The sequence below is a fragment of the Engraulis encrasicolus genome, chromosome 16 (assembly GCF_034702125.1).
Source record: "Engraulis encrasicolus isolate BLACKSEA-1 chromosome 16, IST_EnEncr_1.0, whole genome shotgun sequence".
Lineage (NCBI taxonomy): Eukaryota > Metazoa > Chordata > Actinopteri > Clupeiformes > Engraulidae > Engraulis > Engraulis encrasicolus.
This window is the reverse complement of record NC_085872.1, coordinates 52569230-52585793: the sequence shown is the minus strand read 5'-3', so window position 1 is coordinate 52585793 and position 16564 is coordinate 52569230. Positions and strand designations below refer to the sequence as shown.

The 16564-nt window shown below is 41.9% G+C and overlaps 1 protein-coding gene across 1 annotated transcript in view; it reads left to right on the top strand.

Moving 5' to 3' along the window:
- Positions 1–16564, top strand: part of vcpip1 (valosin containing protein (p97)/p47 complex interacting protein 1) — a 62280-nt gene that overhangs the window by 16555 nt on the left and 29161 nt on the right. Inside the window, exons 7-11 of the mRNA XM_063219826.1 lie at positions 4758–4931; positions 6125–6246; positions 8334–8471; positions 10353–10474; positions 12254–12507. Of these exons, the coding sequence (XP_063075896.1) occupies positions 4758–4931; positions 6125–6246; positions 8334–8471; positions 10353–10474; positions 12254–12507 (810 nt within the window). The remainder of the gene's footprint in view (positions 1–4757; positions 4932–6124; positions 6247–8333; positions 8472–10352; positions 10475–12253; positions 12508–16564) is intronic.

The window sequence follows — 16564 nt, the reverse complement described above, 5'->3', positions numbered from 1 at the left end:
TGCGTTGTGCCACGCTGTCCTAGAGGGGCTTTCAGCCGACATCAAGGGCAGGGTTCCCACGGGTCATGGAATTTCTGGAATATCATGGAATTTCATAAAAGTTTTTCCAGTCATGGAAAGTCATGGAGTTTTACCATTTTTCATGAACAGTCATGGAATATCATGGAATTTTCTTACCAGTTGTGTAGAAGCAAAAACTTTTTTGTTTGGTGTATAATATTGTTTCTCACTGGTTATACTACAACGCTTCTAGAGACGGTTTGGTTTCGCGCTGTTATGTGCAACATTCTAGAATGCAATGTGCCCGGCATTGGCTCTAGGGGTGAAGATAATGTTCAGTTTTCACACTTAAAAACATTTTAACATCATTTCTGGAAATTCTGTTTTTTGGGTCTGGTAAGTCATGGCATTTTAAATCTGGATTAAAGTGGGAACCCTGAAAGGGTTCTGAGGTGCACTTGCAGACTTCGACCGAAAGACGGGGGGAAAGCGCTGTTGACTGTTGACTAGATGAAGATGAGAAAGAGTCTATTTTCTTTTATTTTTATGTAACGTCTGAAGAAGGGTGTTCACAGCTCTACCAGAGAATCGTATATGAGGGGGAGGGAGAGGAGGAGGAGGAGGAGGAGGGGGCTGTGTGATTGGGGGAAAGCGCTGTTGACTGTTGACTACATTGCTGGGGTGCATTTCTCAAAAGAGACTTCGATAGTTGCCAATGGGAAAATGCATTGAAAAAAACAAAGTAGCTAATGTCGTAAGCAACTTTGGTTTTGAGAAATGCACCCCAGATGAAGACGAGAAAGAGTCCGATTTTTTTTTGCTCCTATTTTCTTTTATTTTTGTGTTACGTCTGAAGAAGGGTGTTCACAGCTAGGGCTGGGTATCGCAGCCATGTTCGTGTATCGATTCGATTACGATTCTTAGGGCTTTGAATCTATTAATCATGGTTCAATTCGATTCGATTCATTCCGAATCGATTCAATCCGTTCCCTTCTTGGTGCCAGGATTTCCCCCAAAAGATGCTGTTGCCTATTTTTATATACAAATGTGAAAGAGCGTGGCTTGACAGTGTTAACAGATTNCTAAATTGGGTCATTTCACGTGAAATCAGACACTTTGGGACCCGACCGATCCGGATTTCAATCATACTTGGTGTGCCTTTCTAGTAGCAAGGTAGCACCCCAGAACTGCATTGGTTTGAATCTGACACTAATATTAAGGGAGAAACAGACTAGGAAAGGTTCACATGTGAGGGTAGGACACTATACATTCAGCCTTGAATATGGGTCATTTCACGTGAAATCAGACACTTTGGGACCCGACCGACCCGGATTTCGATCATACTTGGTGTGCCTTTTCAGTAGCAAGGTAGCACCCCAGAACTGCATTGGTTTGAATCTGACACTAATATTAAGGGAGAAACAGACTAGAAAAGGTTCACATGTGAGGGTAGGACACTATACATTCAGCCTTGAATATATCAGTCAGTGTTAGTCACAAAAAGATGCCTGTGGTGTTGTTTGAAAGCTCTTTTCTGGCTCTACATATTACACAATCACCTTGGAATACAACTACTCTCAGAATATGAATTATGATAAATTGAAAAATTAAAAATTGAATATCTAAAAAACTCATATTTTAAAATGGCCAGTTCCTTGTCCAAAGGTAGCCGGCAATGTCATGAGCAGCACCTAAAATGCTGGTGTTCGGTTTGTTATTCATTTCAGAGAGAATTTGACTCACAAATATGGCGTCATGCAGACCACTTACTAATAATATGGTAATACCATAGTAGCATCACATGACAAAACAAAAACAAAACAAAAATGGTCAGTGTCCATGGTCCCAGGTTTCAGAAAGGTTTCAGATGTCCATTTATACACACCAAATGATGATATGTGAATGTTTGAACATTCCTTCTCTGTGTACCTGTGCCATCTTCCCTTTACCGTACTTTAAAGAGATAATCAATGGCTACACTCTCATTTTGTACTCTACTAGTGCATTTGAAGCAACAGCTGTGTCTTTTGTAGATAATGTATAAGTACGTCCCGTTGCAGTTACAGGTTCCACTACCAGAAGCACATCCTGATGATCCATGACAAGTCTATCTGGTCTGAAGGGAAAAGTGAAGGATGGAGATGGCCCATGCCATGAGGATGCAGGAAGTTCAGTTTCACCTCTCCAGTGCTCGGCATACATTCCTCAGCACATGCTAGCCACCAGTTGCCATCATATACAGCTACAACATACCCTTTGATGCTTGAAAATGTAACACATTCCTTTACTGAGCTCACTCTTTCAACTCTGCCTTCTCTGAATGCTCAAAATGGCCTAACTTCCACTGTGTCCATTGACAATGGGCAGAAGCTGTGTAGTTTTTGAGTACCTGGAATAGTTCTTGCAGATTCAAAGCTTTTCAACAGGTTCTCAGCTTCATGATGGTACATATCTGTTGTGGCAAACTGGCAATGGATGTTCTTGACATTATCCTTGACAAATTCAAACAGTTGGTATGGCGTTACAATTTAATTGTCAATAGGACGTTGCAGACTTCCTGCACAATATAAGAACCTTAAAAACACAACAAATTTGTGCCACCACGAGGCAGATTTTCACATACCTGCAGAGTGGTACTTTTTTGCCACATCACATGGCAAAGGTAACGCCATGTGTAACGCCATACCAACTGTTTGAATTTGTCAAGGATAATGTCAAGAACATCCATTGCCAGTTTGCCACAACAGAGATGTACCATCATGAAGCTGAGAACCTGTTGAAAAGGTTTGAATCTGCAAGAACTATTCCAGGTACTCAAAGACTACACAGCTTCTGCCCATTGTCAATGGACACAGTGGAAGTTAGGCCATTTTGAGCATTCAGAGAAGGCAGAGTTGAAAGAGTGAGCTCAGTAAAGGAATGTGTTACATTTTCAAGCATCAAAGGGTATGTTGTAGCTGTATATGATGGCAACTGGTGGCTAGCATGTGCTGAGGAATGTATGCCAAGCACTGGAGAGGTGAAACTGAACTTCCTGCATCCTCATGGGCCATCTCCATCCTTCACTTTTCCCTTCAGACCAGATAGACTTGTCATGGATCATCAGGATGTGCTTCTGGTAGTGGAACCTGTAACTGCAACGGGACGTACTTATACATTATCTACAAAAGACACAGCTGCTGCTTCAAATGCACTGGTAGAGTACAAAATGAGAGTGTAGCCATTGATTATCTCTTTAAAGTACGGTAAAGGGAAGATGGCACAGGTACACAGAGAAGGAATGTTCAAACATTCACATATCATCATTTGGTGTGTATAAAAAGTCACAAAAAGATGCCTGTGGTATTGTTTGAAAGCTCTTTTCTGGCTCTACATATTACACAATCAGCTTGGAATACAACAACTCTCAGAATATGAATTATGATAAATTGAAAAATTAAAAATTGAATATCTAAAAAACCTATATTTTAAAATGGCCAGTTCCTTGTCCAAACGTAGCCGGCAATGTCATTAGCAACACCTCAAATGCTGGTGTTCGGTTCTTTATTCATTTCAGAGAGAATTTGACTCACAAATATGGCATCATACAGACCACTTACTAATAATATGGTAATACCATAGTAGCATCACATGACAAAACAAAAACAAAACAAAAATGGTCAGTTTCCATGGTCCCAGGTTTCAGAAACTAAGGCAGATGTCCATTTATACACACCAAATGATGATATGTGAATGTTTGAACATTCCTTCTCTGTGTACCTGTGTCATCTTCCCTTTACCGTACTTTAAAGAGATAATCAATGGCTACACTCTCATTTTGTACTCTACCAGTGCATTTGAAGCAGCAGCTGTGTCTTTTGTAGATAATGTATAAGTACGTCCCGTTGCAAATAGGTTCCACTACCAGAAGCACATCCCGATGATCCATGACAAGTCTATCTGGTCTGAAGGGAAAAGTGAAGGATGGAGATGGTCCATGAGGATGCAGGAAGTTCAGTTTCACCTCTCCAGTGCTCAGCATACATTCCTCAACACATGCTAGCCACCAGTTGCCATCATATACAGCTACAACATACCCTTTGATGCTTGAAAATGTAACACATTCCTTTACTGAGCTCACTCTTTCAACTCCTTCTCTGAATGCGGAAAATGAACAATAAGAACAAATTCATAGTTTTTTTAGATATTCAATTTTTAATTTTTCAATTTATCATAATTCATATTCTGAGAGTTGTTGTATTCCAAGCTGATTGTGTAATATGTAGAGCCAGAAAAGAGCTTTCAAATAACACCACAGGCATCTTTTTGTGACCAACACTGACTGATATATTCAAGGCTGAATGTATAGTGTCCTACCCTCACATGTGAACCTTTCCTAGTCTGTTTCTCCCTTAATATTAGTGTCAGATTCAAACCAATGCAGTTCTAGGGTGCTACCTTGCTACTAAAAAGGCACACCAAGTATGATTGAAATCCGGGTCGGTCGGGTCCCAAAGTGTCTGATTTCACGTGAAATGACCCATTTGTAATAAGTAGGCCTAGGCCTAATTGACAAATACCTACTGGGTATTTTCCATAGACCTAAATTAAACAAAAAGAACAAAAAGAAAAAGAACCAAAAAATCAATTTTGTGCCCTGTGAATCGATTATGTGAATTTCAATTCGATTCGATCGATTATCGATTAACTCGATTATTTTACCCAGCCATTTTCACAGCTCTTCTTACAATGCTTGTTGTCTTCCTGTGTCCATCAAGGGGGCGGGAGAGGAGAAGGAGGAGGAGGAGGGGGCTGTGTGATTGGTGGAGAGAGGTCGTTGGGCGACGCCTACCTGAGGCGATTGGCCACAGCCATGGACGAGGTGTTTGAGGAGAAGCACGGCATCCCAGCATCCCTAGTGGCCGACGTGCATCACTACATCTTCCTACGAGGTATCAGTATTCTTATTGTTATTGTTATTATTGTTATTATTATTATTGTTATTATTATTATTGTTATCATAGATAGATAGAGCACAGCATCCCCTAGTGGCACATGTCCACATCTTCCTACGAGGTGAGTAGATGGATAGATAAAGATTTACGTGGATAGAGAGATAGATAGATGGATGGATGGATGGATGGATGGATGGATGGATAGATGTGGAGAAGTTGTAGGATTGTCCTCGAAAAAAGACAAGATTCTTTGGTATCTACGATTTGGCGACTCTTTGAACTGGCACGCGATGAGGACATCTTGTCTAGGATGGTCCTGGGGGTAACGTTCCACCGATTGTCGGGTGCAGCCGGGGCTCAGTGGCCTAGTGCAGTGTTTCTCAACAGGGGTGCCGGGGCGGAAACGTGTCTGATAAATAAATGATGTAATGTAAATTACGCACAATAAAGTAAATATAGGTCGCCCCAGTCAGCTGCAACTTCGAACGTAGGTCGTGTGGCGTCTCCAAATGTGCTACTTTTCTAAGCTTGTCTTGTAACGGATGCGATGCCATGTTACGGCTTGTTGGTTTGGGGTGCCTTGAAATTTTTCATTAATTGAAAGGGTGCCTCGCCTAAAAAAAGGTTGAGAAACACTGGGTTAGAAGCACTGGGTTGGCAACCCAAGGGTTCCCGATTCAACGCCCGACCGGACCACGGCTGAAGTGCCCTTGAGCAAGGCACCTAACCCCCACACTGCTCCCCGGGCGCCTCTCAGCAGGCAGCCCACTGCTACGGACTAGTGTGTGTACTTCAATGTGATTCACTAGTCCAAATGGGATAAAGTGCAGAGAAAGAATTTCCCCTAGGGGATCAAAATTGGCTCCAATTGGCTAATTGGTAAGGAGGATTTTCAGTGGAGAATCTGGCCAATAGTCATAGCAGTTTGAGCCCGTCTTTAATGGTAGCGGGCCAGGAGTATGTTTTGGTGCCAGGATGCAAAATGCGTTCCTTGATTTTTCATTCTTCTTTTTTTTTTTGAGGAGATGCAGGAAGCATGTGACAAATAAAAATTTTGAGTCTTGAATCTGCAACTTTGTGTAAAACCACTCAGAGTGTTTGTGTCAATGTAATCAGTGTAGGATACTATATTTCATACGTAATCAGCTTTGTTTATCAGCTTTCCCGTTTTTGTCTCGCCCGTCCAACAGGCCCTAATGGAGGCGGGACCGGAGCAGCTCGACGGAGCGGATCGAGCGCTGTGGTTGGTGGAGTCTTGACCCCGCCCCCAACGCCCCTCACTCCAACCCCACCCAACCCGACTCTGGACGAGGTGTGGAGAGAATTCGTTTTTTAATTATTTTTTTTGTAGAGTCTTGAAAGGTACACTGTGTAAGATTTGTTGTTTATTTCCAGAATTCATGCTATACTTTTCATGAATACTTACCACCACCATCAAATTCTAAGTATTCATTATGACTGGGCAAATTGCACTTTTCATACATGAAAATGGGGATCTGTAAGTACACCATTATTATTCTATTATTAGGGCGACATTGCTCCACGAATCCGGATCGTGCAGCCTTGCGCGGTGCGCATGTGCAGATAGGATAGTGCGGAAAAATAATGGTGTACTTACAGGATCTTCTCAATGGTCCGCCTTTTTGAATTACCAGACATAGATATTTATATCCCCGAAACGCAGAGCGTCGGGGATGTAATGGTTTTGCGTGCGCCGCCTCCGCGTCCGCCGCCGCCGCCGCCGCCGCGTAAGGTATTTCGTGTTAACGCGATAACTTTTGAACGGATGTTTGGATTTGTCCCAGATTTGGTGTGTGAATGCTCTAGGGCAGGTTCATGAACTGATTCGAATTTGGAGGTCAACAATTTCAAGATGGCCGAATTCAAGATGGCCGAATTTTTGTTTGGCCCATTACTTCTGACCGGGTGGATGGATTTGTCCCAGATTTGGTGTGTGAATGCTCTAGGGTGGGTTCATGAACTGATTAGAGTTTGGAGGTTAACACTTTCAAGATGGCCGAATTCAAGATGGCCGAATTTTTGTTTGGTCCATAACTTCTGACCGGGTGGATGGATTTGTCCCAGATTTGGTGTGTGAATGTTCTAGGGTAGGTTCATGAACTGATTCGGGTTTGGAGGTCAACAATTTCAAGATGGCCGAATTCAAGAAGGCCGAATTTTTGTTTGGCCCATTACTTCTGACCGGGTGGATGGATTTGTCCCAGATTTGGTGTTTGAATGCTCTAGGGTGGGTTCATGAACTGATTACAGTTTGGAGGTTAACACTTTCAAGATGGCCGAATTCAAGATGGCCGAATTTTTGTTTGGCCCATTACTTCTGACCGGGTGGATGGATTTGTCCCAGATTTGGTGTGTGAATGCTCTAGGGTGGGTTCATGAACTGATTACAGTTTGGAGGTTAACATTTTCAAGATGGCCGAATTCAAGATGGCCGAATTTTTGTTTGGCCCATTACTTCTGACCGGGTGGATGGATTTGTCCCAGATTTGGTGTGTGAATGCTGCAGGGTAGGTTCATGAACTGATTCGAGTTTGGAGGTCAACACTTTCAAAATGGTGGAATTTTTATTTGGCCCATAACTTCTGACTGGGTGGATTGATTTGCCCGGTAACTCCTTAATTTAATGGTTCACCATTTCAGTGAATCTACCATATCAGGTAGGCCTACAGTGTAATAACCAGTGTAACAATATTTAATACCATGTAATACTAGTGTAATACCAGTGTAAAAATAGGCAATACTAGGTACAGTGTAATAACCAGTGTAACAATATGTAATACCATGTAATACTAGTGTAATACCAGTGTACAAATATGCAATACCATGTAATACCACTTACACACAAATAGCCTACATGATATAAGTACAAAATTGGTACATGGTGTTACACTGGTATTACATGGTATTAAATATTGTTACACTGGTTATTACACTGTACCTAATGTGGTATATCCACTGTAATAGTGAACCATTAAAACAGTGTTACCATTTGCCCCATTTTTTCCTTCATTTTCACAATAGTCATTTGGTTTTAAGCCTATGCACGTCATTGATCTATGTATAGATATTAAATATATTTATTTTATATTTTGTATTTATCATAAACGTTCATGAAAAGGTGGACGGGAGTGGTAGGAATGATTGGGGACTGGAAGAGTCGCGTTTCGGGGATATACCTTAAGCAGTCGAAGGCGACTGCACAGGCAGTCTATTTTTTTGCTGCAAAAATGACTGTACTTGGGCCTAAAAAAACATAAACAAATTCTGCACAGTGTACATTGTACAGTGTATTACAGTGTACAGTGTATTACATTTTTTTAATGTATTTCTTGTTATAATTTGCATCCCTAATTCTGCCATTTTGTTTTGAAACTGCAGGTGACGTCGTCGTCACGGCGATGGCTTGAGGAGGGCCGGCTGTACCGGTGTCTGAACTGCGCCGGGGTGGCCAAACTGGGCGTGGCCAAACTGGGCGTGTCCTCCAAGCTCCACGGGGGACCCAGCACTGACATGGAGGTCAGCAGAGAGAGACTACCCGAAGAGGCCATTTTTGTAGTTCAAAAGCCACATCTTATAATGGGTTTCAATGGGAGAAAAGACCACACACTAGGCTGCTTCAAGTACACCATTTGTGTAGTTCAGTAGCCATGTTTTACATGGGTAATGGAGAGTCACAAAGAGAACAGTCTTCACCTGCTTCCTGAGAGCTGAAAGAGATGTGCCTTTTGGGCATTTTTCTGGAGATCAGAAACAATATTTGCATTGCTCTGGGCCTGACTAGAAGCAATGGCGAAGGCGGCGCGTCACTAGGAGGGCGTGGCCTGGCTAATGTGTCTAGTCGTGCTTCCTCTGGGAGACCGTTCATCAGTAGAGTAGAGTAGAGTAGAGTAGAGTAGAGTAGAGTAGAGTAGAGTAGAGTAGAGTAGAGTAGAGTAGAGTAGAATAGAGTAGAGTAGAATATCGTTTATTCCTCTGGGAGACCGTTCCTCAGTAGTGGCAATGGTGGTCCCAGAGGCAGCGAGACTACAGTAGGCACATCTCTTGTAGCCTTCAAGAAGCAAGTCATCATTGTGTCCTGGAGACACATATACGCTGCATTCAGGTTCTTGAGATTTGAGCTGTTTTATTAAAAATGTGGGTAAGTTAGAGCTGAATGAACACATTCTAAGGCAAAACGAAGGGCCTAGCTTTTAAATGTAACTCATTTCACTGTAGTATGTTCTTCGGAGGCTGAGATATTTAGGACTTAATAGGCAGAGGGCCCCCTTTATCAAAAAGGACTTAGGACAAAATGGGTTAAGACCAAAAATGGGTTAAGACTCTTTTTCGTGACTATCTACTGCACTAGTGCTTGAGCTGCCCCAGTCCCGGGCCAGACTCTATGGCAGTGATTCTCAAAGTGTGGTCCGGGGACCACTGGTGGTCCGTGAGGGGATTTCTACTTTTCCAAAACAAGCTAGAAGTAGGCTACATTTGTAACAATATTGCAATTTTAAACTAGCTGGAGTCATATTTTCACCACAATAAGACAAGCTTGTAATGTGAATAAAAATTAAGTGATCTGCATTAAAATCAGCAGAGTCAAATTAGCAACGGTCAGCTCTCAATTCAGTTGACAGGTGGTCCTTGAACATTGAGTGGTCCTCGGTCTGAAAAAGTTTGAGAAACACTACTCTATGACATGCGTGTATGTGTGTGTACTCTACCTAAGCCTGTGCCAATGTAGGGTGAATTAACCCATTGACGCCTAAGGCACCTGCAAAAAAGGGTGCTGAATGCCTGAGCCCTTTTTAAGAAAAGTTGCCCTCAGCCTATAAAAACCTAAGTATCCCAGCTTCTGAAGCACATACAAATATGCACTAAGTTGCATTTAAAAGCTATGACCCTCATCTTTCATTAGAATTTGTTCATTTATCTCAAATAGACAGAGATTTTTAATAAAGTTGTCTCAAATCTCATGAGCCTGAATGTTGCGTAATGCAGCTCCAGGCGCCAGGGCCAATGTTGCGCAACGCAACATCAGGCATCAATGGGTTAAGGTAAATTGGGCCACTTTTCCCCATTAACTAATATGCAAAAAAGTGGCCTAATTTACCTGAACTGACCCGACTTTAAAAAAGCTAACCCTACTTAGCATCTGCACTTGTTCTGTATATTTCCTGTGCACTTCATATCTGCTTCTGATGTTGCTTTGGTTCAAAAGCATCAACCATGTAATGCAATTCAATGTAATGTAATGTAATGTTTAAATGGAAGAAATGACTACCCATTATGCTGCCGGAAGAGGTCATTTTCGTAGTCACGTCTTATAATGGTGTGCGGTATACTTGCTTACTGCTTTTTCCAGGACTGAAAGAAGTCATTTACATTTTTTTTGTATCTCATGACGTTTCCCAGGAGAGCAACAACGCTAATCTGAAGCCGGACGGTCCTTCGAGCCCGCGGCACCAGCAGAGGCAACCCGCCACCGGACTCTCCTCATCATCCTCTCTGTCGGCCATGACGACCTCACCATCAAAGTAAGCAAACAAAACCAAACAAAAAAACAAAAACTGGCCTGTGGATCCTCTGCATCATGGGTGGGGAACCTATGACTGCGTTACAATATGCGACCTTGCCTCCTCCACTTGCGCTTGTTTCCTCGTCCCGCCTCCTGGCCCCTCCTCCGTGGAGAAAACGATAAAGTTTCCCAGCTGTCAGCCTAGCCACAGCAACTTTTGAGGGACTGTTTTTCATTCACCATATCAATTGCAAATGAGAAAAAAGACTCTACAATTGAGATTTTGCAAGATATTGAAATATAATGCTGTTGTCAGTGATGTCATCATGACATATTACTTCCTGGTACGAGGAGAGAAGCAAGTGGAGGAGGCAAGGTCGCATATTGTAACGCACTCTATGTCTTGAGGGCCGTTTACATAAGAGGTGGGGAACCTATGTCTCGAGGGCCACAGGGGTGGGGAACCTTTGTCTCGAGGGCCGCAGGGGTGGGGAACCTATGTCTCGAGGGCCGCAGGGGTGGGGAACCTATGGCTATGTCTCGAGGGCCGCAGGGGTGGGGAACCTATGTCTCGAGGGCCGCAGGGGTGGGGAACCTTTGTCTCGAGGGCCGCAGGGGTGGGGAACCTATGTCTCGAGGGCCGCAGGGGTGGGGAACCTGTGTCTCGAGGGCCGCAGGGGTGGGGAACCTATATCTCGAGGGCATGGAGAAGATCTCCCTTTTCATGTATGAAAAATGCAATTACCCCAATCATAATGAATACTTAGAGTTTGATGGTGGTGGCAAGTATTCATGAAAAAGGTAACATTTGTTAATGGGTAGCATGAATTCTGGAAATAAACTACAAAAATATTACATGGTGCACCTTGTTTTTGCGTTACCTTGTTTTTAATATGTCCATGTAAGACTTAAGAATTAATAAAGACATTTAAATTTGGAGTGCCTTAGTCAGATCATTTATTCTCATTTCTGAAACTGGATGTACAACACCTTGGACTAAAGAGCACTCGAACCCAAGAAGTCAACAAACAATCTGGATAAGAGCACGCCATACTCCACAAATTCAGATCATTATTATCTGGGTCATTCCACGCCAAATCAACAAGAGCCCGCGCACTTAGGTCTCAAAAAATTCTGAAAATATTACCAAGTGTACCCATGGTACTTAAGAGAAGCACTGTAAATGTATTTGAATGTAAGATGTATACTCTCCGTGTTACAGCCAATTTTACTGGGGGAGGGGGGTGCCCATTTTGTTCACACTCTTTTTTTTGTCAAAGTTCACAAGCCCGTAGCTCAAGAACTAAACCATGTAGGAAGCTCAAATTTGGCATGCTGGAATAGAGTGTTGCAAAACTGTCAGTTTTGGTCTGTATGATCCTGCATAGTCATGGCATTATCTCAAAGATGATACAAATTGTAGTGGAGTTTTTGGCTGTGCTCTGTTTAGGCCTTCAGAAGACATATTTGTGCCCAACATAGCCTCATGATTTTTTCCCCTTGTAGATACAAGTAGAAACACTCCCATAAAAATCTATAAATAGAAAGGAAACCCCATCAGTGTTTGACCAGAAGACCTCACAAGTCTGACAAATCATTTTGGGTGTCATTTTCAGAGCACCAGAACACCTTGTGGGATTGTCCACAGATTTTTATTTTATATTTTTCTTCATTCTCCATGAAGTCTTCTTTTTAAAAATGCCAATGAGACTTGTCTTATGTGATGTTTTCTTTTGTAATTTCCAACCTGAACAACAAACAATCTGGATAAGATCATTATTATCTGTTATTGACACAGGTCAACGTCAAAGCCGAATCTATCAGACTGCCGAAGCGCGAGCTACGACTCCGACGCCAAGATGGACTACGGCGCTCGCCGAATGTGGGCCGAAAGCCAGCCAAGCCCGGCCCAGACCAGCAAAGACATGGAGTCCACTATCAGAACCAGCGGTAGTCGGGACTTCGACCAAATATCAACCGAATCTCAACCCACCTTAACGCCGCCTTTTTCAACAGAGTCTTCTATGCTGAAGTCATCGACGAGCGGAAGTGGTAAGACTACACACTAGGCTAACTGAGGAGGCCATTTTTGTAGTTCAGTATTTGTGTCTTATAATGGGTTTCAATTTGAGAAAAGACTACACACTAGGCTACCTGCGCAGGCCATTTTTGCGATATCCCGATATGCACTGTATTACCACAAGTATTCGCTAACCTGTTTTCGCCTCGCTGCTGGGATGGAAGGGAGAGCTCTCCTTGACTCACAGATGAACTTAAAGCGATGAACTTTCCATCTCTCCTGGAGTTCAATAAATAGTTTTTACCTCTCTGACGTTAATCCAGGAACTCCCTGTGTCTGACGGCGCAGCTTGTTGGCATAAACACTTTTGCCTTAAGACATGCACTTGACATGTTTCGACGGTGTTACTTCCGTCTTCATCAGAGGGTCGGATGAAGACGGAAGTAACACCGTCAGAACATGTCAGGTAAAAGATAAAAACTTTTACATGTCTTAAGGCAAAAGAAAACCCTAATAGTCCATGGGCCGGAGCAGAAGTTGGTATCACCTGGGGTGGCAAAGTCTATCAATGTTTTTTGTAATCTTCCATGCCTGAGGAACATTATTTGGTATGATAGCCCTCTGGAAGTGGTAGCTTTCTTATATTTTTACTCACTTTTATAATGACACCCAGTGCATTTCGCAATACATGCCTATATATGGATGTAGGCGTATGCAAGTGTCTGTGATGATGGGATATATTTTTATTGATGTTACATCACATGTAGACACCTTAGGGATTTTAAAAATATACAGTTTTGATGGATAATGTACTTTCCTATGAATTATATAGGTCAAAATATATCCGTCATACACTTTTTCAGCAATATGATGCAAGGTTAGATTGATGCAGAAGCCTGTAGGAGGGTGGGTCAAATCCTAATACTTGCTATATCATATCTGTAGAGTGTGGGCTTTCAGAAAATATATGGGTTTGCTAGTTTAATACAAATTATACACCTATTTAGGCCAAAAACCCGTAACTGTCTAATGGATTTCAAGGGAAATCAATGCATTTCAATGTAATCCCAAACATATTACATAACTAAGGTATAGAGGAATGTAGGAAGTTAGGAGATGTCACAATGCACATTATATCACATCTGGAGTGTGTAGACTAGATAGAAATTACAGTTATTTTATACCCACACCTCATGGCCGTCCATTAAAAATCAATGCATTTCAAAGTACAATGTACTTTACAGAACTTAAGTACATATAGAGGAAGTTTGGAGACCCCAGGGGGAAAGGTTGGATTACAACTTTTGCTATATCATATCTGGAGAGTGTGTGCGGTTTGATCGCCTAATATAAGGTATGCTGCTATTTTAGGCCTAGAACTCATAATTGTCCAATGGATTTGAATGAAAACCAATGCATCGGTTACAGAAATGTGTTGTAGAGGAATGTAGGAAATTGGGAGTTGTCCCAATGCATATTATATCACATCTAGAGTATGTAAACCTTTAGAAAGTATATGGACTAGATCAATGATTCTCGAACTTTAGGCCTGGGCCCACTGGTTGGCCCTTACTGTATTCCAAGTGGGACTTGAAATAATTTTCTAAAAATCAAAATCATATTTGTTTGTAGTGTATGTTTTGTTTTATTAATTCAGTCAGTGATGAGCCCTGAAGAAGTATGAACATTTCAAGGGGACGCCGAGTTGGAATAGGTTGGGCACCCCTGGATTAGAGAGTTTGATACACATTACAGAGTTATTTAGACCCAAATCTCATAGCCGTCCATTGAAAATCAAAGCATTTCCAGGCAATGCAAAGTGCATTATAGAACTAAGGTATAGCTCAATGTAAGTTGACAGATCTCTCAATGCACATTATATGGCTACTATAGACCTTTGGGAAATAAATGGGCTTGATATGCAGTACAGTTATTTTAGACTCAAAACTCATCTAGCCATTGAAAATCAAATCAAACTATGCTATATACAGAATGAAGGTAGGTCTAAAGTGTAACAGAGAAAACTGGAAGATGCAATTGCAATTGCACACACATCAGTTTCAAGAATAGTACATGGAGATCCTGCATAACAGTATTTTCATTTTGTCTGGAACTGAACTAGACCATTACTTTTTCTGAAAATGTGTCTTTTTTAAACATACCGTACAATCTGACTTGCTGCTGTAGAGTCAAAGACAGATAAGACTAGGTACATCATGATACAGACAGAAATGGCATCAGGTGAGTCCTGTTTAATTTCATATGTGTTGTGACTGAGATGTTGGAGAATGAGTAAGTACATGATGAACAATAACTATACTACAGACTTGTGAGAACACCAACCAGCGGGAATATAACATAATATAATAAGGAATCCACAGGGATTTGATGATTCATCAAGGAAGAAAAGATATTCAAGGGAAACTAGTGTCTTGCATTGATTGTTGCCTCTGAGTCTAATAGAGTGAAGCACACAAAGTGAATTGAAATCATTGACTGCATGTGAAGTGTGTAGTCTGAAGTGGGGCGTAGAGCAGGTAAAGGAAAAGGATACAAATGAACATCTGCCAGTTCAACACAATTTCCTCACTTACTATTTTGGAAATTAATCTCATTTTCAGTGTTATTTCACAAAGGATGGCCAATCATGCACATTGATACTGTTCAAAGGGCGGCATGTCTGGGTAACACACAGCATGACCTGACACTAAATCCAAACAGCAAAGCTGGAAAAAAGAACCTCCATGTAATCTTCCTGGATCTTGCTGATGTCTTTGGCGCCATGCCCCATGAGCTCAGTGATGTGCCCCCCATTTAAGAAAGTCCTCATTTGAACAGTAACTGGAAAGAGGACTTTCAGCTTACATCGAGATGTGGCTTTAACTTTCAAGATGCCCATTACCAATCTCACAACTTGCAGTGCAACAAGGCACGACTACAGATGACACTAAATTCAGACATACTGTATCGTGAGTCCCGAGATCAGTAGTGAGGGAAAAGGCATCACTTAGTGCAAGTGGGGACCTGCAATGGGAATGAGGCAGCATCAGCTCCCAAGAAGGTATTGGTGTATCCTTCAGTTTCCTATTCATACAGCCATTTCCTTTGGAGATTGCCTCTACATGCCCTCAGACAACTAGCTTATTATTTAGTACATTGTACCATGGAAAGGTACATCGCAGCTGGGAAATTGAAGTCTGCATTGAAGAGGTTAGATGCAGAAGGTTTGTGGCAATATACATCGCCAAAACGTCTGAGGGATGTGGGAAGCAAGGGTCTCACAGCCACCAAAAGCAGTTATGATCACCCTGTCACTTCCCGGTAAGGGTTTACAGTATGAAGTTCAAAGACACCCTCAAAAGCTAGAGGAACTGAGCCAGAGGCCTTTAGTGTCATGTGTTCTAAAATCAACTCACTACTCAGAAATTGAAACTGTTCATGAAACTTACCCCTATCATTCTCCAATTTGTTGTGCGAGCAACCAGCAATCTCCAATGATGCTGATTGGATGGAGAAAAAGCCACAGGACCCAACAAATGGCAAACAGCTCCTAAATTCAACTTCATCATTTATCATTCACCATGTTTTCTATACAACTATAGCACAAACACTGAATCTCTTCATGACTGGGTTTTTGGTTAGTGTCATTAAATTCTCATTTCTGTGAGTGAGCTGACAATTGCAATATTCTTCCTTTGCAAATGTCATTCTGAGAGTTACGTATCCTCTTGATCTCTTGCCTTGTCCTAATTAATCTTGTTTTCAAACACCTGAGTGTCCACCTCCAGTAGACTCAAGTTGAGCCATTTTTGCAACCAAGCCACTATGGTCTCTATCAAGATCTAATATGCCTGGTCAGTCACTGAATAGTACTTTCTGAAAATAACATCCACATGCCCATCAACTAATCACTTCATGGGTGACCCAATACTACCAGTGCTTATGGGTTTGAGGTTCAACAAAACAAAATTGCCAAAAGAAAATCTAATTTCAACGAAGTAAGCGTGATCAAATTTGTATCCATAGCACTCTGGCCCATTTTATGACATCTTAACATGCATCTCCAGCACTTGCCTACCATCTCTTTAA